General features: G+C 65.4%; 2 protein-coding genes across 5 annotated transcripts in view; one reads left to right on the top strand and one right to left on the bottom strand.

Moving 5' to 3' along the window:
• Positions 1 to 306: 306 nt before the first annotated feature.
• On the top strand, positions 307 to 22583 carry SLC19A1 (solute carrier family 19 member 1). Of its 4 annotated transcripts, none has more exons than XM_025462189.3 (6): positions 307 to 368; positions 5888 to 6125; positions 9296 to 10037; positions 10109 to 10301; positions 12554 to 12695; positions 19718 to 22583. In XM_025462189.3, the coding sequence occupies exons 2-6, from the start codon at positions 5931 to 5933 to the stop codon at positions 19832 to 19834; spliced, it is 1389 nt and encodes a 462-aa protein (XP_025317974.2). In that variant the 5' UTR covers positions 307 to 368; positions 5888 to 5930; the 3' UTR covers positions 19835 to 22583. The 4 variants fall into 4 exon arrangements, 3 of the variants coding, with proteins under 3 accessions (XP_025317974.2, XP_025317973.2, XP_035565131.2); XR_007407576.1 differs by lacking the exon at positions 307 to 368 and adding an exon at positions 1383 to 1502 and having other exon boundaries at positions 10144 to 10301; XM_025462188.3 differs by lacking the exon at positions 307 to 368 and adding an exon at positions 1383 to 1502.
• The window catches only part of COL18A1 (collagen type XVIII alpha 1 chain), a 41273-nt gene continuing 40395 nt past the window's right edge, over positions 22538 to 23415 (bottom strand). The window contains 1 exon segment of the mRNA XM_049104650.1: positions 22538 to 22915. Within this exon segment, the coding sequence (XP_048960607.1) occupies positions 22702 to 22915 (214 nt within the window). The 3' untranslated portion in view covers positions 22538 to 22701.

Raw genomic sequence — 23415 nt, 5'->3', positions numbered from 1 at the left:
CCCAAGAGCAGGTGCCTGTGCCCTGTCCGTAGGCAGCCACCAGACCAAAGTGGGTCAGGGTGGATCCTACAGGCCGGGCAGCCTGGGGGGAGGGGAAGTTCGCCCAAACCCCAGCAGTTCTGTCCTGCCTGGCACAGGGACCAATGTCCCTGGCTTAAGCTTGTGGGTTAGCCAGAAAAGGAACGTGTAAAATGAGCCAAAAAGCAAAAGCTCATGAACCTGTAGCTTGGGATGGCAGGCGGGTAAACCCCAGCAGGGGTCAAGGGGCTGGCACTCCAGCAGGAGGCGGTCACAGCCCGTCAGGGGCAGCAGGGCCTCCCTCTGGAACCTGAGCTGCTGTGGCCAGGGGGCCGGGCTGGTAGGTGTAGGTAGGTTCAGTGGGCTCTGGAAGGGGCCTCCCAGTGGGGCCTGCGTGGGGCAGTGCGGTCCAGTGGGTTTTCAGGAGGAGTGGTTCTGCCCCGTGTTCATGGGAGGGGTGAGAGGAGGGACAGGGGAACAGACCAGAGGAACCAGGCGGTCCAGTGGGGGCTGCATGGGGGCGGGGCAGGGGAGGCTGAGGGCCAAGGGGGGTGCAAAGGGTTGGTCCAAAGCAGAGTGGGGTCAGGGCACGGTCCACTGTGAGTACAGCCCGGGGGTGGGGGAGGCTGCACGGGGGCCGGGGGGAAAGAAGGACAGTCGGGGGTGGCTGCATGGGGGCGAGGGGGCTGCAGGGGGGTGGTGGTGGTGGTGTGGGGGGGAGTGAGCGACAGCCCACGGGGGCTGCATGGGGGTGGGGGGCTGCACGGGGCTGCGTGGGGGGGTGGGGGGAGGGAGGGACAGTCAGGGGCGGCTGCATGGGGGCGGGGGGCTGCAGGGGGGTGGCGGTGGTGGTGTGGGGGGGAGTGAGCGACAGCCCACGGCGGCTGCATGGGGGTGGGGGGGCTGCACGGGGCTGCGTGGGGGGCGGGGGGAGCGAGGGACAGTCGGGGCGGCTGCATGGGGGCGAGGGGGCTGCACGGGGGGAGCTGCACGGGGCTGCGTGGGGGGTGGGGGGAGGGAGGGACAGTCAGGGGCGGCTGCATGGGGGCGGGGGGCTGCATGGGGGGGTCAGGGGAGCTGCACGGGGCTGCGTGGGCGGCGGGGGACGGCCCAGGGCGGTGCGAGGGGCTGAGCCCACGGCTGACCGTGCGGGGCTGCGCCGGGCTCCCCACCGCGGCGTCCGGGGCTCGGGGCCGCGCCACGAGGGGGCCGCGTGACCAGGGGCGGGGACCGGGCGGCGGGCGGCGTGGCGCGCTGGGGCGGGGCCGGGGGCGTGGCCAGGCGCGCTGGGGGCGTGGCCTGGGCGTGGCCTGGGCGTGGCCAGGCGGGCCCGGGGCGTGGCCGGGCGTGTCGGGGGCGTGGCCATCCCGCCGCCTTTCCCGGCAGCGACCGCGGCGGCCCCCGGGCGCCGGGAGGGCGCGTGCGCGGGGAGCCGGGTCCGCGGCCCCGCGGTGCACCCGGAGGAGCTGCCGCCCGCCTTGCAGGTACCGGCGAGGCGCGGGGGCGGGGCGCGGGGCGAGCAGGTCCGCGGCCGCGTAGGGAGGGTCGGGGCATCGCCCGCAGGTGCTGCCGCCTGGATCTGGGCGCCGCCCTCCGACCCCGGGGCCTGCCCGCGGAGGCACCGGCCGCGTGGACGCGGGGCCCCCCGTGCACGTGCGCCCCGGGGCAAGGCGGGTCCCGGGCCCCCAGCCCGGTGCACGGAGCCGTGTCTCCCGCGCAGACTCTGCGGGGTCGGTTGCTCCTCGGAGGAGGAGGAGGAGGAGGAGCGGGGGGGGGGGGCGCGGAGCTGGGGCTGGGGCTGGGCTTGCAGCTTGTGCCGGGTGCACCGCGCGGGCTCCGCCAAGGGGGAGCCGGGGTCGGGGTCGGGGGAGCCGGGGTCGGGGTCGGGGAGCCGGGGTCGCCAGGCTCGTGGCCCAGGCACGCAGGTGTGCTCCCGCGGTTCTTCACTCTCCCGGGCCGTCCAGCCACGTCCAGCCCCCACCTGCCTGGTCTGCACGTGCAGGCTGGCACCTCGGCCAGCTCAGCAACCCCGAATGCACCCCCCAAAAAAGCCGTTTCCCACTCTGCCCCCCAGTGCTGGTGGGGTTGGGAGCTGCCTGCTGGTGCCCTGCAAAGTGACCAGGTGCTTCCTCTGTGGGCGGGAGCGGGGGGCCCTTCTGGCCTCTGCAGGCCCAGGAGCCCAGAGCCCGCACCTGAGGGCTCCCTGCTGTCTCCCTGCTGCCCCCTGCTACGCTGCGTGGCTCGTTTTCTTACCTGGTCCTGACCTGGTGCTTCTAATTCCTTCCTGCCCCAGCCCCCGCCCCCCCCCCAGGGGTTTTAAACCTGTGGGTCGAGTGTCTACAGCCGCGATGGCCAGAGCGCTTGACTTTCCTCTTTGGAGTGGGAAACTACGTCACACGATCTGGGGGGAGGATTTTTCACCGCGGATGTAAGGAACCCCCCTTGTGAACCGGGGAGAGTGGTGGCTGCGTTAGAAGACGGCGAGGCAGGTGCTGTTTGCTTTGGTTTTGGGGTCTCCGGGCTCACGAGGTCCTGGAGGGACAGAGCCAGGAGCAGCAGCGGGTGCTCCAGGCTCCCCCACCCCACCCGGCAGGATGGGGGCTGGAGGGTCCCCGTGGGAAAGGTTAGCACCTGCTCTTGGAGGTGGTGATGGGGGCCTGGGTCTCTCCTGTGACTGCCCTGGGGGCTGGTGTCTCCTTTGGTCGCCCTGAGGAGGCCTGAAGTTGCAGGGTGTCGGGCTCCTGCCAGCCACCTGCCACCTGCCAGGCACCCCGTGCCATGTGGACTGTTAGCTGGGAGCGTGCGATGGGGTCTCCCCCTTCCCTCCCTGCAGCGGGAGCCTGGAAGGGCCTGTGCGTTTAGGAGAGCGGTCGCCTTTCCCAGAGGACTCTGAGTCACAGCCACGGCGGGTGGCTGCCTGTCGGGGCTGGCGACTACGCCCAGCTCGGGTGAGGTGAACAGATGGACCTGAGGCAGACGAAGTCCACTCCTGGACGCAGGCGGGGCTCCTGGGTTGCTTGTCTTGGAACCTGTGTCATGGGCACGGGTGGCCTCTGCTGGGAGGCCTGGGCTGGCGGGTGCACTGGGGCCGTGGGGCTCGGACCTCACGTCGGGCTCTGTCGTCCTGGCCTCTGTGTCTGCGGCAGCCGGCGCTCCAGGGATGGGGCCCAGTCCTCCCCGTGACCCTGCCCTGCCCGGCTGGGTTCAGAGTGATCTGTGGTCCAGCCTGCTTCAGGAGTCCCCGACCCAAGTGTGTGAGATGCACATTCCAGACCTCCTGTCCCCAGGGTGTCTCCGCCGCGAGATCAGCTTTATCACCAACCACCTCACGTGGTGGCTCTTGCAGTGGCCGGCCCGCCCTACTTCTCGGTCACCTGTTGGTGGCACTGGAGCTGGGAGGGGTGAGCACACACGCCCCTGCCGTGGGGCCCGTCGGGGATCCGGGAGCTGCCTGGGAAGGGCGGTCCGGGGCTGTGTCCCCCACCCCCAGGTCGGAGGAGCGGCGGGTTTTCCGAACACTCAGGAAGATTGTCTGAAGCAGAAACGCAAGTGCCTACTTTTATAGGGACGCCCTCAAGGGTCCGGTGCCCTTTGTGCTCCTCGGGGTTTTCTCTGCCCTTTCTGGCCCCGGGGGAGGCTGGGCCAGCCGTGGGGCAGTACAGGTGGTCTGGTGCAGGGGGGCATCTCCACGTGTGACCTTGGAGCGCAGGCCCTGGTGCCCCTGGTGCCCCTGGTGCCGGGCTGGGGGGTGGAGAGGGAGCCTGCATCCCCCTTCCTGGTGTGTGTGTAGGGGTGAGAGACCTCTGCCCGGGAGACCCGGCTGGCTCCTGGGCCCCAAGTGTAGCGTGAACACAGTGTGGTCCCCCGAGGTGGACGTGTGTGCAGGACACGGAGCCCAGGGCTGGGAGTGGGCTCTGGGGACATGGGGACCCTTTGCGTCGTGGGATCTAAGAACAGAGCTGGGGGAGGCCTCTGGGGAGGTGGGTCGTCGGTCCTCTGTGCCCTGCACTGGGCAACGTTCCCAGGGCTGGGGCGGGCTCCCGGGGGCTGGAAAGGCCTGTCCAGAGCCTGCCCCGGAAGCCCGTGCGCCTGTGCCCCGGATGCGACGGCTTCCTGTTGCATCACTGCTCCCCCATCTGGCCGACGGTTCCACGGGGCCCCTGGAGTGTTCAAGAGCCGCCCCAGGACCTGGTGACTCCTGGGACCCCCCTCCGCTCCCGTGGAAGCCCCGGCCTTCTTGCAGCTGCGCCTCAGCCCTGCCCTGCTGGTCCCGTCGCCCCCACAGCCGGACCCGCCAGCCTGGCTCCTCGGGGGCTGCTCTGCTCCGTCCCCTAGCAGGCGGCCGGTCCTGCTCCTGGGGCCTGGGTGGGGGGCGCCCTCTGCCCTCTGCCCTCCTGGTCCTGGCTGGGGAGGGCCCCCTGCGGTCACCTCATCCTGGGGGCTGTGGGAGTGCTTCCTGCTTGGACGGTCTCTGGGAATCTGGTGGCTCTTCCTTGGGGTCCTGGCCCCCCCTCAGCCCCACACAGCTGGCCCCACATCCTGGGAACTTTCTGTGCCGGCTGCTGGGAACTGGACGGAGGATGGAGGGGGTGGGGGTGGTCCCTGACCCTGGAAGGGCCTCCGCAGTCTGCGGTCTTGAACAGCGCACGGACGTGAGCGGAGCCATCCCAGCATCCTGCAGGCGGCCCTGCCCCTGCCCTGCGGAGCCTCGGGGCTGCCAAGCTCCCCACCCCGAGCTCCCCACACAGCTCCTGGCTGCCTGCTTTTGACTTGCTGATTTAAAAAGGGATTTATGGGCAGCCGGGGGCGGGGTGGGGGGGAGTGGCTCAGCGGTTTAGCACCGCCTTCGGCCCAGGGATCGAGTCTACGTCGGGCTCCCTGCATGGAGCCTGCTTCTCCCTCTGCCTGTCTCTGCCTCTCTCATGAATGAATGAATGAATGAATGAACGAATAAAATTCTAAAAAATAAAAAGGGATTTACGCCAACGCCGTGCAAAGCCGGTATTCTAGGTAGAGACATCGTAACGGCTGGACAGACAGACGCGGAACTGAGTCCTGCTTGTTAGAGTAGGTTAGGGGGCTGGGGAACGGGGCCTTCTGGACGGAGGGTTCTCCCCGCGTGACCCAGCGCTCTAGCCGATGCTGCTTCTAGCTCTACCCGAAGTGCCCTTGGGGACCCGGGGCTGGACAGTCCACCTGGCGGCCCGCGCCTCTGGCTGCCTCTCTTCAGGGGAGCCTTGGGCTGCCAGGGTCACCCCCACAAGGCTCCTGCTCTCCCTCTGCCCTTGTCGCCCGCAGTCAGCTTTACTGCAGGCCCCATCTGCCGTGTCCCCAGAGATCGGTGGCAGTTGGGGTCACCAGCCCCCCACGGACGGCCCGTACGGTGGCCCGGTGTGTGCCTGGCGTCCCAGCGGGGACTCCCCCAGCCCTGAGCTGTTGTGGGGCCGGGTGACACTACGGTAGTTCCGTCTGGGTGCCGTGACGCAGGACGCCGGCTACACCCCGGGACCTCTCCTGCCGGGGAGTCGGGCCCAGCTGGGGCCACGGCCGCCCACTTGAGCACGTGCGAGGAGTCTGGTGTGCCTGGGAGACTGGATTTTAAGTTGTGTTTGGTTTGAGCTGGTTAATGTTTAAGGACCCCCCTGCCCCCCCATGGCTGGTGAGGTACGGGGTGAAGCAGCCTGGGCTCGGTGGGCCTGGCGTCTGGGTTGTTAGGAGCTCCTGGCGATTCTCAGGTGTGGGGCTCGTGGGGCCCCTCCCTGTGTGGACGTAGAATCCTAACCCTGTGAGGGCCCGGGGAGTTTCCGGGGAGGGCGGGGGGCCCATGGGGTGCGGGGGGAGCTGCCCTGACTCTTGGCTCCTCTTCCAGGACCGGCATCGCCTCCTCCGGGGCTGCGGGGGGCCCGGGCAGCATGGTGCCCTCCAGCCCGCTGGCGCAGAAGCAGGCGGCCCTGGAGCCGGAGCCGGGGCCGGACGCGGAGCGCAAGCCCTGGAGGTGCCTGGTGTTCTACTTGTGCTTCTACGGCTTCATGGCCCAGCTGCGGCCCGGGGAGAGCTTCATCACGCCCTACCTCCTGGGCCCCGATAAGAACTTCACGCTGGAGCAGGTGCGTGGGCGCGGCAGGTGGGGGCGAGCTCGGGGGCGCTCCCTGGCCTGGGGCAGCCGAGCCCGCGAGGTCCGGTGGCCGCGTGGTGTTGGGGTTCCCGCCGCCCGCCCCCAAGGGGCACCTTCACACCTGCTGAGGGTCTGAGCGCGGGGAGGAGGCACCCGTACCCCACACCCTGCCCCCTGCCCCCGCGGCCTCCCTGGGGGGAGGGCTTCCTGCCCGGACCTCCGTGCCCTTTGTCTGAAGAGAAGACTCTGGAATGTTCCTCATACTTGCTGGCTCAGGGCAGCCAGGTCTCCTGCTGAAACTTGGCTAATGACTTACACCCTGGGGCCGGGAGGAGTGGGGGCCGGGAGGGGGGCAGGGAGGAGCAGGGCCACGGCATCAGAGCGAGCCGCGGGGCTGCTGCGTGACCGGGAGGTCGGGCCTTCTGTTCAGGGCTGCTTTCCCAGCTCCCAGCTCGGGGCCCCCCACCCCCCGGCCCGCTGGTCCCGCTCGCCCCCCTCCCCCCCCCCCCCCCCCCGCCCCTGGCCTCGTCTTCCCCTCCAGCCTGTGCATCTCTGCTGCTGGGTTTCTCCGACGCCCTGCCTCCCCCCGAGGGCCTGACCCCTTGCCCTGCAGACGTCAGGATTCCGTAAGCCCCTGGGCTGGCCGTGCAGGCGAGGCCTGGCCCTCAGAGTGGCCGTCTCAGGGAGAAATGGAAACACACGCGTGTCTGGCTCACGGGAGCTCACACCCCGCGCGTGTGTGGTGGCATCTGGTGCCGCGGCCGCCGCTGACTGCGAGCTGGTCACCTCTGGGCCTCCTCCGAGGAACCCGTCCCTCACCTCCCTCGCTCACCCACGGGCCGGGGGCTCGTCTGCGCCGGGGGTCTCTTAAGGAAGAAGCACGTAGGTGCAGCTCCGTGAAAACTGGAGAAATGTGTGCGACAGTTTGGGAGGCACCTGCGCGCTCAGGCTGCCTGGGAAGTGGCCCTTGAAGAGCTCGGGCGAGGGGAGCCCACCCCCGTGCTGTGACTCTTGGCTTCCCTAGGACTTGGCAGCCAGCCTAGTGCCGACCAGCAGCCGTGCCCACGACGTAATTAATGACGTGGTTCACGGGGCACGTGCGTCACACGCCGTGTGTTCTCGTAGTAACATGAGCTAGAGGAGGAGGCAACCCCGTGGTTCCAAACGGCCGTCGCTGGGAACCGCGCGGATGTACGTGGACCCCGTGGTGCGGGCTGTTCAGCTGTCCAGCGTGGTCGGTTCCAGAACCGAGCCGCCCCAGCGGCCCCGGGGATGTCCTCGGAGGGACGGCAGAGGCTGGCCGCTGCCCACGGGGAGGGCCGGGCGTGCGGGGCGGAGCCGAGGCCTCGCCGGGGTGTGTCACGCACGTCCAGGCCGCCCTGAGCTCCGCGCACCCGGGGCTGGACCACGGGTCGCCTGGTGCTTAGGCGGCCTCTGGTTTGTCACCCCAGGGAATCGCCGCTGCGGGTGTTGCCGGCACGGCCCCCTGCTCCCGCCGCACGCGTGGCTGCCTTCCCGTCTCCCGGGCCAGCGGGGATCCGCTCTGCTGAGTCTGCCCATCTGATAGCTGGGAAGGGCCGACGTGCCGCTGGCTTGTGTTTCCCTGGTGTGCGCCGTGGCCGGCGGGCCTGGCCGTCCCTGGCTGTCACCTACCCGGTGTCGCTGCCCGCTGGGCCGCGTCCACACCTTCCCGCGGGGTCTGCTGCGGCCTGTCCTGGGGGCCGGACTGCCTGACGTCACCGTTTCTCCCAGGCTGGGCTGGGCCCATCACTTTGCTCGGGCGTCCTGTGAGGCCGGGGTGTGGAGTTCTGGTCGCTCGGGGTCCTTGCTGCCCACCCCACCCACCCCACCCACCCCACCCCACCCCACCCGCCGGCTGCTTTCTGGGCCCCGCTGAGTCTGCCCGTCAGAGAAGCGGCTGCCCTGAAGCCACCTGGATGCGGATCTGGGCACCGATCCTGTGTTTCCCCGTCGGCCTGGCCCTGGCCCGTCCACACAGCAGGGTGCTGGGAACCCGTCCAGGCGACACTGGGCTCGGGCCGGTCGGAGGCTGTCCTTGTGCCGCTGCCAGGCCGCTTGACAGATGCCACCTGCCCCAGGGCCTCGGGGTGCCACTCAGCACCGTCCAAGGACGACACGGGTCACCCGCGTCTGCTGCCAGTTTGCCTGCCCAGCCTGGGGACCCCGCTGAGGAGGGAGGCCGGTGGCTGGTCCTCCTGGGTCTCTGGTCTCCAGCCCGTGGGCTCTGTAGTGAGCCGTGGGGTGTCGTCGCGGAGGGGCTGTTTGATGTTCCTGGACACCGTGCTCACGGGCTGGACCCCGCAGGTCCCGGTGCCCTGCGGGGGGTACTCGTTCCCCTGGGACGACCTGCACTCGGCGTCTCCGTGTCCCGGGGTGTATGTGCACGCCGTCGTGCGGACCACACCGTGCGGTCACCTGGGCTCCCCTGTGGCTGCGCAGGTTCAGGAGGCCGCCGGGCAGGGGCCGTGTGTCAGCAGGTCCCGACAGCCTTCCTCAGCACCCGAGGCTCGTCCACGCGGGGCCCAGTCGGGGGTCCTGGGCACAGCCCCAGGAACGCTGCTTCACACTCATCCCGCGACCACCTGAGGCCAGGCAGGGGTGCAGACACCCTGGGACGGGCACGGGTCCACCCAGCGGCCCCGAGCCTGTAGGTGGCGGGCGCGGCACGGCCCCACTGCTGACCCAGGGCTGTGCTAGGGCGCTCGGTGTGCTCGTGGGGGTCGAGGGCGGCCTGGGCTCCGGGATGCTCCGTGGGCAGGTCGGGGTTCTGCCCGGAGGCCACGGGGTGCCTGCCCGGGGCATCCGATCCGTGGCCGGAGCTGCGTGGTAGGGTCCGGTGGTGGGCGGGGACCGGGCTCCCCTGGGTGCGCCCTGCGCCCTGGGACGGAGCGGGCTGGCTGCGGGTCCCCGCCCCGTGGCCTGCTCGCCGCCCGTTCCCCTTGTGGCTTCTCCCCTCCTCCTGCTCCGAAACCCGTGGCCTGAGGCCCTCCTCCCCGGGAGGGCGGCGCGTGAGGACGGTCCGTGCCCCCCAGGAGAAGCCTGGTCGCGTGGCCGTCTCCTGAAGGGAGACCCAGGGTGGCGCACGTCCCGCGTCCTCCGGCGCGGCCCCGGAGGCGGTGTCCCGAGCCTGCCGTCCCACAGGTCACCAACGAGATCACGCCGGTGCTGTCGTACTGCTACCTGCTGGTGCTGGTGCCCGTGTTCCTGCTCACCGACTACCTGCGCTACAAGCCGGTGCTGGTGCTGCAGGGCCTGAGCTACGTGGCCGTGTGGCTGCTGCTGCTGCTGGGCACGTCGGTGCGGCACATGCAGTGCATGGAGCTCTTCTACAGCGTCACCATGGCCGCGCGCATCGCCTACTCCTCCTACGTCTTCTCGCTCGTGCGCCCCGCCCGCTACCAGCGCATGGCCGGCTACTCGCGCGCCGCCGTGCTGCTCGGCGTCTTCACCAGCTCCGTGCTGGGCCAGCTGCTCGTCACCCTGGGCCGGGTGTCCTTCTCCACGCTCAACTACGTCTCGCTGGGCCTCCTCATCTTCAGCCTGGTCCTCGCCCTGTTCCTGAAGCGCCCCCGGCGCAGCCTCTTCTTCAACCGCGACGGCCCGGCCCGGAGCGGGGCCTCGCCCTCCGAGCTGGACCGCATGAACCCGGACGCCCCGCGGGGCGCGGCGCGGCTGGGGGCCTGGCGGGACTGGACGCTGGTGCGCATGCTCCGGGAGCTGGGGGACAGCCTGCGGCAGCCGCAGCTGCGCCTCTGGTCCCTCTGGTGGGTCTTTAACTCGGCGGCCTACTACCTGATCGTCTACTACGCGCACATCCTGTGGAACGTGGTCCACACCACCACCGTCTACAACGGCGCGGCCGACGCGGCGTCCACGCTGCTGGGTACGCCCCGGCCCCCGCCCCGCCCCCCCGCCCGCGCCCCCGGGCGGCCCTGACGCGCCCTGTCTCCCCAGGTGCCATCACCTCCTTCTCCGCGGGCTTCGTGAAGATCCGCTGGGCGCTGTGGGCGAAGCTGGTGATCGCGAGCGTGACGGCGGTGCAGGCGGGGCTGGTGTTCCTCATGTACAGCACCAACAGCATCTGGCTGTGCTACGTGGCCTTCGTGCTCTTCCGTGGGGCCTACCAGTTCCTGGTGCCCATCGCCACGTGAGTCGACCCGCGGGGGTGTCTGGTGAGGCCGCGGCCTGGGTGTCCCTGCAGCGCCAGGCCCAGGAACGGGCGGAGCCGGGCAGCCGAGGCCACGCTCCTCCCTCCTGTGGGCGGGGGCGGCCGGACCGACCTCCCGCGTCTGCTGAGAGGCCCCTTCCAGGACATTCCGCGTGGCCTCCGTGGGGGCAGCCGAAGGGGACTGTGCGGGCGGCGTGAGCCAGTGGGGTGTGCACTTGCTCACATCCGGAGGGCGGTGACCCCAGGGTGCCGTCAGCTGGGCCCCGGTGTCCGCGGTCCTCAGCGCAGCCCGTCCTGGCTTCCATGGCCCTGAGCCGGGCACACAGCCTGGCCCGGGTGCCGTCCCCTCTGCTGCCCCCACGGAGGCCACGTGGCGTCCACAGCAGCAGCCTCGGCGCCGCCTCACCAATGCCAAGCGCTGTGGGCCCGTCCGCGGTGCTCGAGGCCTGTCTGGTCCTCGTCGCGGCGGGGCAGGGACGCACGGCCGGGGGGTGGTGGCCAGCCGTCCAGCTCGCCCTCCGCCCAGGGCCCTCCCGGTGCCCTCGCATTCCTCGCACCCCCAGGATCTCCTCTTCCCGCCCAGGGATGTCCCCAGAGCTGCCCTTGGCCCACCCGTGCTTTCCAGAACCTTCTCTGGCCCACGTCCTGCTTGCTGCCAAGGTTGTCCGTGCTCCTTGAACTGATCCTTTCACGAAGCTGATGCCCCACGTGCCCCGTTACACGCATGTGCCCCCTGCGCCGGCGGGTGGGCCTGGGTGTTTGACGCCCCCTTCCCCCGCTGCCGGCCCCGTTCCCCTCTGCGCCTCACCCCTGGGGACGGCGGGGCCCTCCTGGTCGCCCCGGGCTCCCCGCGGCTTGGAGCCGCCTCCCGGAAGTGCCGGCCGCCCGCCGCGCTCTGCACCCCGTCCGCTGCCCCGGGCGGCCTTCCTTCTCCCCCCAGACGCCCGCCCCCTCGGCCGCCAGGTGTCCCAGACGCGCTTCCTCGGCCGGGCGCCCCCGTGCTGTCCCCGGCGGTGGGGAAGGGCTCCGGGCCGGCGGCTGTGACTGCGGCCACTGGCTTTACGTCCTCCTTGGACGTTTTGTCATTTGCAAAAAGCGCCGAGAAGGTCACGCGACGTAGGCGGCAGGTGCAGGGGGGAGGAGACGCCTCCTGCCCACCCCCCCCCAGCCTCGCTGCCGCAGCCGGGTGCCTGGCATCGGGTGTCTGGCCTGGCGCAGGTCGCACTGGCCCCCCCGTCCTGCCCGCGTGGCTGTGGTGGGGTCGCGGGCAGGTGTCACTGGTCCCCTCGCCGAGGCCCCCGGTGACCGGGCTGCCGTGTGCCGGGTTTTCCCCCCACGGCCCTGAGAGCGGGATCTTGTCACTTGTTTCTTCGTGTCGGGACGACGGCCTCAGAGGGGTCCCGGAAGGGGACAGGCCGGGGCGTGGGCCTTGGAAAGTGGGTGCCGGTAGATACGGGGCACGTGCGTGGTGGCCCTGCTAGCCCGCCGGCCTTCCATGGGGACAGCGGGGGTGGCTCCCCCTGGGTACCGTGTCCTCGTCCCTCTCGGGTCAGTGGCGTGCGGGGGGAGCCTCCCGTGGGCCCCGCAGCTCCCCTGGGTTTCTCCCGCTTGGGGCCGGGGGCTTGGGAGCCGTGCAGGGGGCGGCGTGGCCTCTGCCTGTGGGGACGCGCCCGCCGGGGCCTCCCTGGGACCTCGGCTGTGCCGTCCTGGCCTCGCTCCCCCGCCCTGCTCGGCCTCTGTCCCCCGAGAGGCCTCCGGGCACGTCCGCTCCCCGCCTTGCAGGGCTTCACAGGGTCTCTGCCGTTACTTGTTTCTAGAGGCGCTTTGGGGCTTTTATTTTTATTTTTTTATTTTATTTTATTTTTTTTTGCTTTGGGGCTTTTAAAGGGAAGGACCTTCAGATGTTCATTTCTGTGCGCAGGACGCAGAGCTGGGTGCGCGCTCCTTCCTCCTGCCTCGATTTACCCTTCTGTTCTCATCCAGTCACTTAACGACGACCCTGCTTCCAGAACCCTCCGGGTGGGGCGCTGCACGCTCTCATGAGGATGACCACGTCTGTCCCAGAACTACCAGGACCCGTTTTGAACGTCCCCTGGGGGGGCTCCTGGTCTCGGAGTCACGGGGCCCGGAGTGCGGGTGGCCTGAGTGCCGGCCCGTCCTGCCGCTCCCCCTTAGTGCTGGGGCGCTTCTCGATCCCCCGCTGAGCCTGACCTCGGCCGCTTTCCGTTCAGTTTTCAGATCGCGTCTTCCCTCTCTAAGGAGCTCTGTGCCCTGGTCTTCGGGGTCAACACATTCCTCGCCACCGTCCTCAAGACCATCATCACCCTCATTGTTTCTGACAAGCGGGGCCTGGGCCTCCCGGTCCACTCGCAGGTGAGCCCGGTTCAGCCCCACTGCCGGGTGGGGGGAGCCCCTGGGGCCGGGGGGGTCTGGCCAGCGGCATCGCCCACCCCAAAGGTCTGGACCGTGGGTGCACTGTGGAGGGTGGGGACGTGCACAGGGTGGGCCGGGCATTTCCGGCCAGACACGCAGACTGGAGTGGGAGCAGGAGCAGGAAGCCCCGAGCCGGGAGGGGAAGGGAGGGGATGCCCTGTGGGCAGCGCACGGCCGACCCCATTAGGCCCCCCGGGGCCCCTGAGGCCGGCCCAGGTGTGGTCCTTCCTGGAGGAGCCCTGACCGCCCTGTCTGCCCCCCCCCGGGCTGGCCGACGTCCCGAGGGCTGGCTGCGTGGCCGGGAGCCCTTTCCCCGTGAGGTCACACTCACTGCCCTTTGCGTCAGAGCCTGTCGGACCCGGGCCCCGGCTCACGGGTCTGCTACACACGAGCCAGGAAGGTGGACCGGGCGGGGTCGACGCTGGTGCACGCTGGGCCCTCTCCGGTCCCTTCCCTCGAGCCACCTGGAGCAGGTTCTCAGTGCCTCAAGCTCAGAGAAAAGCTTAAAAGTTCCTGTTCCCTGTGGGGTTGGAGACACTCACCCGTGTGACTCGGTGGTCTCGGGCCGGCGGGAGTCAGCAGGGGACAGCGTGCAGGAGGGGCGGCGACCCCACCTCCTGGCGGCCCTGACCTGTCCGGGGGCCGGGGCAGCGGGCCTAGAAGCCGGGAGGGGGGCTGGGCTGTCCCACGTGGTGGCGCCCGGACGTGCCGGGTCAGGTGGACAGAAAAGACGTTGGTCTTCCCCTGTTGGTCTCGTTTCCCAGTTAGAAAACCAATCTAGGAGCGGGCGGTCAGCTCACGATTGGACATGCTGACGGGAGCCACAGGGAACGGCATCCCCGCCTCTCGCTCGCCGTCCCCGTTCACGGCCGGGAGCTCTTCGGCTCGTCCCGAGTGCTCTTGACCTTAACGTCAGAACAGCAAAGAGGGGCGTATCCTGGGATGACAGAGCTGCGGTTCAGGACGGTTCAGGCCGAGCCCCAGCAAGGGCCCGCAGAGGCCGGGCGGGGTCCCCGGGCAGCAGGGCCGGTCGGGGCGCGTGGAACCAGCGTCCTTCGGGGGGAGCGGGAAATCAGGGTGAGGCCCGTGTCTGGGCTCCCGGGTCGCGGGGCTGTGGGGACTCCACGGACCCCCCCACCCCCGTGGGGAGCTGTCCCTGTGATGCTCTCCCGGGAGGGTCCTTCTGTGATGTGGTCGGGGGCTGGAGGCAGGACCCCTGTGGCTGGGAGACCCCGCTGGGCGATGGTGGCCTTCGTTACCCTCACGGTGGTGAGGAGCCGGCGCCCGGGCTGGAGACTGGTGGGGTCTGGGGTGCAGCAAGTGGGGGCAGGCCCGGCTTTGCTTGGTTCTTGCGTGAGGCCTTCAGAGTGGTCCCGGGGGTGTGGGAGGTGACGCAGGCTCGCGGGGCAGCAGCCCGACGGGGGCTGACTGCACACAGGTGGGGGAGCCCCGTGCCCTCCCCACCCACCCGCCCTTTCTGCCCTTCCCCTTCCACGGGTGTCATTTACAGGGAACCGCCGTCTGTCACTGCGGGGCGGGCTTTCTCAGCCTGCGCCCCGAGCTCCACGTGCTCACTGCGTGGGTCCGTCCCCACTGTGCTCTGCTGGGAGGCGGCCCGGCCGCTGCACCTGCCCCCCGAGGAGGCCCCGGCTGGCTCCCAGTTTCTGGCTGTTGCGATTAAAGGTGCTTTAAACCCTGGACGTCGGTTCCCGCCTATGTGGACAAGTGCCCAGAGGTGGGGGCGCGTCGTTTGGAAGTTGGCGCTGAGCTGTTTTCCTGGGTGGCGGCTCCGTTTTTGTTCCTACGGCAGGTCGTGGGGCGCGCGTTTCCCCCGGTCCTCAGGAGGCGGTGGTGTGGGCCGGACGCTCCCCCGGCCGTCGGATGGGCGTGGACGCCGCTGGTGGCTGTGGTGAAGCGTGTGGACTTTGTCCGGCTTCGGCGCTGTGGATGTTCTCGTTACGGTTTTCCTGGTGTTTCCTGGAGCTCCTCGTCCGAGCACGGCGCGTAGTGGTCAGCCTGCCGCGTCGCCGTGTTGACTGCTGAGCTCCCGGCCCACGGTCGGGTACTCGTGGTGGGGCTCTGGGGGAGTCAGGACGCACGTGGCATCTGTAGCTCCTGCACGTCTCAGGGTTCACACAGCTTCCCTGTAGCTGCCGCCAGGCTTCCCCTCCTCACAGGGCATCTGCAGAACAGAGCTTCAGTTTTGGTGATTTTGGTGAAGTTTGATCTGTTTCTCCCTTTTATGGATCAGTCTGGGTTTTGCCTCCAAATATAAGAACTTTTCACATAACCCAGGCTCTCGAAGATTTTCCCCAATATCTTTTTTGAAGTTTTATGGCTTGGGGGCACATGGTGGGCTCCGTTGGAAGAACATGTGAACTCTTCATCTGAGGGCTGTGAGTTCCAGCCCCACCTTGAGTCGAGAGATCACTGAATAAATAAATGTAAATGGGGCGCCTGGCCCGGCTCAGGTAGTCAGTCATCGGAATCTTGATTTCCACTCGGGTCATGATCTCAGGGTCTTGAGATCGAGTCCTGCATTGGTCTTTGCACTGGGCGTGGAGCCTGCTTGAGGTTCTCTCCCCCTCTGCCCCTCATCCCCCTCCCTTTCTTAAAAAAACAAAAAACCGTATAGGTTTTATAGCTTTTTTTTTAAGATTTTATTTATTTATTAATGAGAGGTACAGAGAGAGAGGGAGAGACACAGGCAGAGGGAGAAGCAGGCTCCAGGCAGGGAGCCCGATGTGGGACTCGATCCCGGGACTCCAGGATCACGCCCTGGGCTGAAGGCAGGCGCTGAACCGCTGAGCCACCCGGGCTGCCCTGTCTTTTATTTAGAACTTCCTTGATTTCTTTCAGCATTTTGCAGTTTTCAGCAAAGCTACCTGCTGTGGTAGGTTTATGCCTGAGTATTTCGTTGTTTTCTGAGCAGCTGTGAATATGATACCATATTTTTGATTTTAGCGTCTACATTTTTTCAGCTAGGGCCGCGGCAGCAGAATCCCGTAGACCCAGTGGCTCAAACAGAATTTATGTCTCCAAGTCCTGGACGCTAGAAGCCTGGGGTCGAGGTGTGAGCAGGGCTGGTGCCTCCTGAGGAGCTCATTGGCCAGTGGACGTGGTCTTCTCTGTCCTCACGTGGCCTTCCGTGTATGTGTGCACGTCTGGTGTCTGCCTCCCTCTGAGGTCACTACTGTTCGGACCCCTTTGGACCTTGATCAGCTCCTTAGAAGGCCTTGTCTCCAGATACAGTCACACCGGGCTGGGGCTTCCACAAGTGGCTTTCGGGAGGGACGCAGTTCAGTTCATAGCAGGATCTGTGTGTTCGCCGTGAAGATACAGAGATACAGCCGATACGTGAGTGTTAGTCTCACCGTCTGACTGAGGTTTTGTCGTGACGCTGTTTATTTGCTGCTCTAACCTTGCTGCAACTGGCTCCAACTTCCTCTTTAACATTTCCTTTCTCGTACTCGGTTTACATTTATATTGTTGATCTTTTCCTAGGTCCTTGAGATGGGAACTTAGATTAATGACAAGGGTGCTGTTTTTTAGTTTTATTTTTTTTTAAAGATTTTATTTATTTATTAATGAGAGATAGAGAGAGGCAGAAACACAGGCAGAGGGAGAGAAGCAGGCTCCATGCAGGGAGCCCAATGCTTGACTCGATCCCAGGTCTCCAGGATCACGCCCCGGGCCAAAGGCAGGCACCAAACCGCTGAGCCACCGAGGTGTCCCGAGGCTGCTGTTGTGACATTTGCATCGAGTGCTATGCATTTCCCTCCCACGGCTGCCTTAGCTGCATCCCACAGACCCGAGGGTTGCATTTCCGTTTTTGTTCATTCCCGTGCAGCTTCCGCTGTCTCTACCTATAATTATTTCAAAGGGTTTTGTTTATTTTCCAGCTGTTTTCTTGTATCTTTGTTATTGATTCCTATTTCTGTTCTATTTTGTGATCAGAGAATACAGTCTATCTGATTTCAGTCCTTTTAAATTTGTTGGGGTTGGTTTTAAGGCCCAGGATGTGGTCCGTCTTGTTACGTGTTACGTGGATCCTCGAATAGGCTGTGAATCCTGCTGTTGTCGGGCGGAGTGTTTTATAAATTCCACTTAGATCCTGTCGTTGATTTGTTCTCTGTCCTTGTGATTTTTGTCTCATTCCATTGTTGGCAGAGGGGTGTTGGCATCTCCATCTTTGTGTGTGTTTTGGCTGTTTCTCCTCTCCGTTCCATCACGTTTTCGCTTCACAGTTTGCAGCCGCCAACTGTCGCACACGCCCTGGGAATTCCTGTGCGTTTCGACGGCCTGAGTTTCTGATCTGATCGTTACGGAATGGAAAGTCCTTCTCCGCCTCTGGTTATTTTCTTTTCTCTGAAGTCTGCTTTACCTGAGTTAACGTAATGTTTGCGTGATAATATTCTCTCCTGCCCCTTTACTTGTTACCCGACTGCATCACTGTATTTGACATCAGTTTCTTGTAGGACCACACATGGTTGAGTCATGTTTTCTAATCTATTCTGCTAACATCTGTCTTACCTGGTGAATTTGGTCCGTCTACAGTTAGTGTAATGATCGACGTGTTCGAGTTCTAGGCCGCCCTACCATTTTTGCTTTGCTTCTTCTCTGCATTTTACTTTTTTATGCCATCCTATGGACTGTTGGCACGTTCTTCAGGATTTCACTTCGGTTAATCTGTTGTGTTATTTGAGTGTATCTCTTGATAAAGCTCTTTTGACGGGGTTTTATGCGTTAAATGACCATTGTGAGTCAAGTATAGACATCTCACCTCCTCCTACCGTCCATACTACAGTTGTCTTAAGCGTTTTCTCGTACCAGTACAGCCACATGACGTGGGTTCTGACTTTTGCTTTGACCATCAAACATTTAGAGAATTCTAGCGGAGAAGGGAAGTCTTGTATTGACGTGTGGTTTGACTCACTGTGTTATTTCTCTTTCCCTTGGTCCGGGGTTTCTCCTTTCTGCGTAGAGCACCTCCTATAAGCCATTCTTTTAGGGTCTGTTGGCTGGTGACAAATTTGTCTCTTAGTTTGTCCTTTTCCTGAGAGCGTCATGATTTTCTTTTTAGTCCTAAAAACGATCATCACTGGATATAGGCATCTATGTTAATAGTTTTTATCTTGTAACTTTGAAAACCGTATCCGTTCCTTGTGGTCTTCGTGGCTTCTGATGAAAGATCCACTGTCGCTTTTTTCCGGCTGCTTTCATAATTTTTCCTTTCTTTGCCTTTAGCTTTCAGAAGCTTAAATACAGTGTTTGTGGTTCCTTTGTGTCTCGAATCTGTAGGTTTATGTCTCTTACCAAATTTGGGGAGTGTTCAGCCACTATCTCCTCAAGGACTTTCCCAGTCCCGTCCTCTGTCTTTTTGTGGGATCCCCGTGACACGGCGTCCCATGTTGTCATAAAAGGTGTTGAGGCTCTGCTTCTGATTTGGCGATTTCCGTCGCCCCATCTCCCAGCTTTCTCTGTCCCGTCTGTTCTGCTGTTGGGGCCATTCATGGAGTTTTTAGTTGGGTTCTTGCATTTTCATTTCTGTTCTTTATCCTTTATATTTCTTAGAGGTTTTCCTCTGTTCCCAGTTTGCTATTGCTTGTCGAAGCATTTTCGTCTTGGCTGCTTTAGTCTTTCTCCGATCCCTTAATGTCCATGTCATCTCAGCGTCCCTGTCTGTTGCCCGTATCCATCCAGTTAGCGATCTTTGTGGTTCTAAGTAGGCTGAGTGATCGATTGAAACATGGACGTTTTGGACATTATGGTGTAAGATGTGGATCTACTGCAGCCGTCCACCTTAACTGGCTTCGCCTGACGCTGCTCTAGCAGAGGAGGTTGGGAACGTGTGCCCTGTTACGCCAGGTAACAGGCTCCCGACTCAGCCCTCCTGACCGAGGGGTGGAGAGGGGGGCTCCTCATTACTGCTGGGCGGGGACTGGCCTCCAGTCTCCAGCAGTTAGGAGCGGCCTGAGGGCCTTGTTACCGCTTCTCACGTGGCCTGCAGTGACCCCGCCGGGGGTGCGGTGTTCTTGCTGCCTCTGGGTGACAGTAGGTCCTCACTCTGCAGGGTGGGGGCTTGGGGAGAGTGAGAGTGAGAGTCCAGGCTTCTGTGTGGTCTCTGTGCCCATTGCGCCTTGAGCACCACCACCTGCAGGGGCCTGGGGCCTGGTTCCAGTCTGGGCAATGAGGGTGGGGTCTGGCTGGGGTCAGGTGGTCCACCTATCTGTTCCCTGTCCTGCTGGCCTGTCCCTCGCCTCGTCCTTTGGTCAGAAGAACAGCTTTTATTGGAGTTTATTTCCTTCATCAGCTGGCTTTTCTGGATTGCTGGTTTCTTCATTTCTAAAAATAAGCGCAGCACGAAGTTAAAGCCCAGGGGACGCCCTGCTGCGTTCTCCTCGGCCTCCCGCGCTCTGGCAGGTGTACTGCCCACCACCTTTCTGAGCGACCTTCTTACATGTGTTCTGTGCATAATGTCCAGGGTTTTAGCCACAGTCGGGGAGGAATGGGGAAAACCTGTCTGCTCCGTCCCCTGGAAGCAGAGTCCTGGAAGGGGGCCAGCCAGGGGCCTGCGGGCGCAGAGTGCCATGGTCTCAGGCAGGATGCAGCCTGCCTGGCCCACGGACGCCGGAAACCACCCAGGACCCCGCCCCGGCGGTCACGCGAGTCAGGAGAGACGTCCCCAGCTGTGGGTGCCGTCCCCGGGGTGGAAACTGGCTTGGTGCTCGGGGCTGGGCTCGCCTGCGCTCCTGAGGGGCTCCCGCGCACAGGGCCCCGAGCACCGGCCGCCGTGGGAACTCGGCCCACCACGCGAGGCTCATGTTGTCAGAAAAGAGCAGAGCGCCTTGGGGGGGCCGCACTGACATGGGGATGGCGCCAGGGTGGGCGCCCCCGGGGCCGTGGATGGGGGCGGGGGGCTGCTCCCGGCTGACCTCTGACCTCCACCTCCTCTGTTCTAGTTCCTCATCTACTTCGGGTACTTCCTCGTGCTGTTTGTCATCTACCTCTTGGGGGCCATCCTGGTGATCGTGCAGCACATCCAGGAGGCCCGCCGTGCGCCCCCGGAGCCAGGGTAGCCCTGCAGAGAAGGCCATACCCATGCTGAGCACACAAAGCAGTGGCCTCAGCAACCTGCAGCCCACAGCCCCGCCACAGACCTCCCCGGAGCAGCACCCGCAGCCCGAGGCCAAAGCCTGACGCAGCGCGGCCACCGGGAGGCCAGACTCCTCCTGACACCAGAGGCCACTCGCCATCGTCCTCCACACCCTGGGGCCTGTGCATCTCAGACCGGACTCCCCCACTGACCCCGTGGCAGGGGGCCCACCCCTTGGGCGATGCCAGCGTTCAGAGCCACTGACTAACGGGGAGCCCTGCACAGCGCGTCCCTGTGACCTGCCCCTGGGGGGCTGCCTGCCTCAGGGGGGCCTTGGCTTGGGTGGTGGAGGCCCAGGGACTGTGCCCCTCTGCCCTGCTAGGTGCTGTGGCCCTGTCCCTGGCCTGCTGGGGACACTCAGGCAGCTGCTGGGCACTGTGGGCTGGTCTGCTGTCCCCTGCCCACATGTGGCGGGCGGGGGGAGCTCACATGCCCACCAGGCCTCCCCACTGTCAACCCCCCTTGGGAGACAGGCCCTGCTTATCCCTGGGGACCAGTGAGGGGCCCCAGACGCCAGCCCTGGGGACTCAGGCCCCGCTGGGCAAGGCTGTGGGTAAACAGATGAGGCCAGTTGTCTAGGTAGTTGCTTTAGATAAATGCTTTTTTTTTTAAAAAAAAAAAAAGATCTAAATGAGAAACCGTAATGAGCTCCTGTTTGTGTGGGAGAAGCCAGGCGGTGGCCCGTCCCTGTGAGGTGGAAGTGGGGACGCTGGGGCCCTGGACCCCGCTTCTCCCCAAGCCCCCGGTCCTGCCCTACCACCCCAGTGTGCCACCCCAGGGTCTCAGGGCCAGTTGTGTCCCTTCGGAGACCTGCGCTCCCTGACATGGGTTAGAGCACAGGCCAAGCATGGAGGGGCTCCTGATCCTGCCCTAGCCTGACCTGTGGGGGTGGGGGTGTCAGGAGGGCCAAGGAAGGGGCCCCAGCCACAGGCGGGGACCCACACCAGGCCCACGTGCCCTTGAGCCCAGCACGGCCTCCCCTACACCCACTCCCTGCTCCTGGGACCTGAGGGAAGGGAGGCAGGGGGAGGCCCGAGGGGCTGCTGGAGCCTGTTGCACCCAGGGGTCGTGGGAGGGCTGCTTGGGTGGCTGGCATCTTAGGGAGGATGCTGTGCAGAGGGCGGGCAGGAGCATCCACACGCACAGGGCCTGGTGGGGGGGCAGCGCTGTGCCCCTTCTTGCTCTGAGATACAACAGGCCTTGGATTTAGGGGGCGGAGGAGCCGAGGCTCCCTTTCCCCTCCCGTCACTGACCCGGGATGCAGGGCTCTGCTCTGTGCCCGCTTTCCCGTTGCCTGGCGTCACAGCAGCCGTGGGCGGAGCACCTGAGTGGCCAGGAGTGCGAGCCCGTGAGGGCTGCCGGCCACCCCCAGGGAGACTCCCGAGGGAAGGTTTAGGGCACCCGAGCCCCCCTGTGCACCTGCTCCCGCACAGGCCCCACCGGCTGGGGTGAGGGCTCCCGAGGATCCCACTCATAATGACGAGCTGCCTGCAAACCTAGTGGCCCTTTTTACTTAGAACCTGAGAAGCACATTGCAGTTTGCAGAAGCAGCTCCTGGGGTTTGCAGCATCCAGGCCGCAGGGCTGAGGCACTTGGGTCCTTGCCCACTACGCTTCCAGCACGGCCGCGGGTGAGGGTGGGACCCCTGCCGGCTTCCCCAGAGATGCTCAGATGCACCTCAGGGCGGCCCCGACTCCCTCTGCGCGGCCTCCTCTGTTGGGGCTCAGCTGGGGGCAGGTGTGGCCATCATATTTGCCTCTGGGTGTTTTTTTAAGATTATTTTTTTTAAAAGATTTTATCTAGTTATTCATGATAGAGCGAGAGAGAGAGAGAGAGAGAGAGAGAGAGAGAGGCAGAGACACAGGCAAGAGGGAGAAGGAGGCTCCACGCAGGGAGCCCGACCTGGGACTCTATCCCAGGACCCTGGGGTCACGCCCTAGGCTGAAGGTGGTGCTAAACCACTGAGCCACCTGGGCTGCCCTTAAGATTTAATTTTATTTGAAAGAGAGCAAGAGTGAGTACAAGCAGGGAGGGGGAGGGAGGTGCCCCGCTGAGCAGGGAGCAGGACTGGATTCCAGGACCTTGAGGTCATGACCGGAGCCAGAGGCAGACCTGTCACCACGGAGCCTCAGCCCCCCACCACCTCTGGATTTCTGACCTCTGGTCCTGCAAAGATAACCTGGGACCTTAGCCCTGGGCTCAGTGGGCGGGAGTTCTGGCTTGAAGCTGGAGGGGAGGGTGGGGGCTCCAGGACGTCGGGGCTTGCCCGGCAAGCCTCTGCTTTAGCAATCTAGGAAAGGAGCCCTGGCCATAGGTCAGAGCCCACCTTGGGCGTGAGAGGCCTCGGCTGGGTCAGCTCCATGCTGGGTGTGATCTCATGGGCCTGAGGAGCCCGGGGTCATTGGCAGGGGAGGCGCCGATGTGGGGGGCCCCCGACAGCGCACAGCTGGGGACGGAGGGCCCACTGCAGCTTCTGGAGCTCAGGGCTGGGTCCAGGGAGCGAGGGCGGCCCCAGAGGACGGCCCCGGGGCATGCACCCCTCCCTCCCCTGCACCGCATGCACCCCCCGGGCTGCTTGGGGCCAGGGCCCGGCGAGGAGGAAACGAACAAGAGTCTTGGCACCAGGTTTCGTTTTAAACTTTGTAAAAAATACACTCTTTGGCTTCCTTTTATTTCTCGAGGATTACATTAAACGTGACGGTGCAGGCAAGCGTCCCGGCCAGGCCCCCCCGGGGCGGCGGATGCTCCTGCGGGCGCCCCCTCCCCCGCCTGTCCGTGGGCCGCGCGGCCCTACTTGGAGAAGGAGGTCATGACGCTGTTCTCGATGCAGAGCACCACGAAGGCGTGGCGGCAGCTCGCGGCCTCCTGCTCCAGCAGCCTGCCCGCCAGCAGCGACGACGCCTGCCCGGTGGCCGCCGGGGCCTCCGTCCGCCACGTCTCGCAGTAGCTGTCGGTCAGGCGGCGCCCGCTGGGGTCGGAGCCGTGCCACACGCTCTTCCGGGGCCTGCAACACGCCGCGGCCGCGCTCAGCCCGGAGCCCGGAGCCCGGAGCCCGGCCGCTGAGGCGAGGCCCTGGATGCGGAGCCGGGCCGCTGGGGGCGGGGCCACGGGGTGGGCGGGGCCAGTGGACGCGGGGCGGGGCTACTGGATGCAGGGCGGAGCCACTGGGGTGGGCGGGGCCCTCCACTGGGGGCGGGGCCTTCCATTGGGGCAGGGCCACTAGCAGGGTGGGTTTGCTGGACCACTGGGGGCGGGACTTTCCACTGGAGGCGGGGCCAGTGGGTGTGGGGCGGGGCCTTCCGCTGGGGGGCGGGGCTGGTGGAAGCGGGGCGGGGCTTTCCACTGGGGCGGAGCCACTAGGAGGGCGGGGTAGCTGGACCACTGGGGGCGGGGCCAGTGGGGCGGGGCGGGGCCTTCCAGTGGGGGCGGGGCTGCTGGATGTAGGGCGGATCCACTGGGGTGGGCGGGGCTGCTGGATGCAGGGCGGGGCCTTCCATTGGGGCA

The sequence above is a fragment of the Canis lupus genome, chromosome 31 (assembly GCF_003254725.2).
Source record: "Canis lupus dingo isolate Sandy chromosome 31, ASM325472v2, whole genome shotgun sequence".
Classification (NCBI taxonomy): domain Eukaryota; kingdom Metazoa; phylum Chordata; class Mammalia; order Carnivora; family Canidae; genus Canis; species Canis lupus.
The sequence above is the reverse complement of the archived record's forward strand: the minus strand, read 5'-3'. Positions and strand labels throughout refer to the sequence as shown.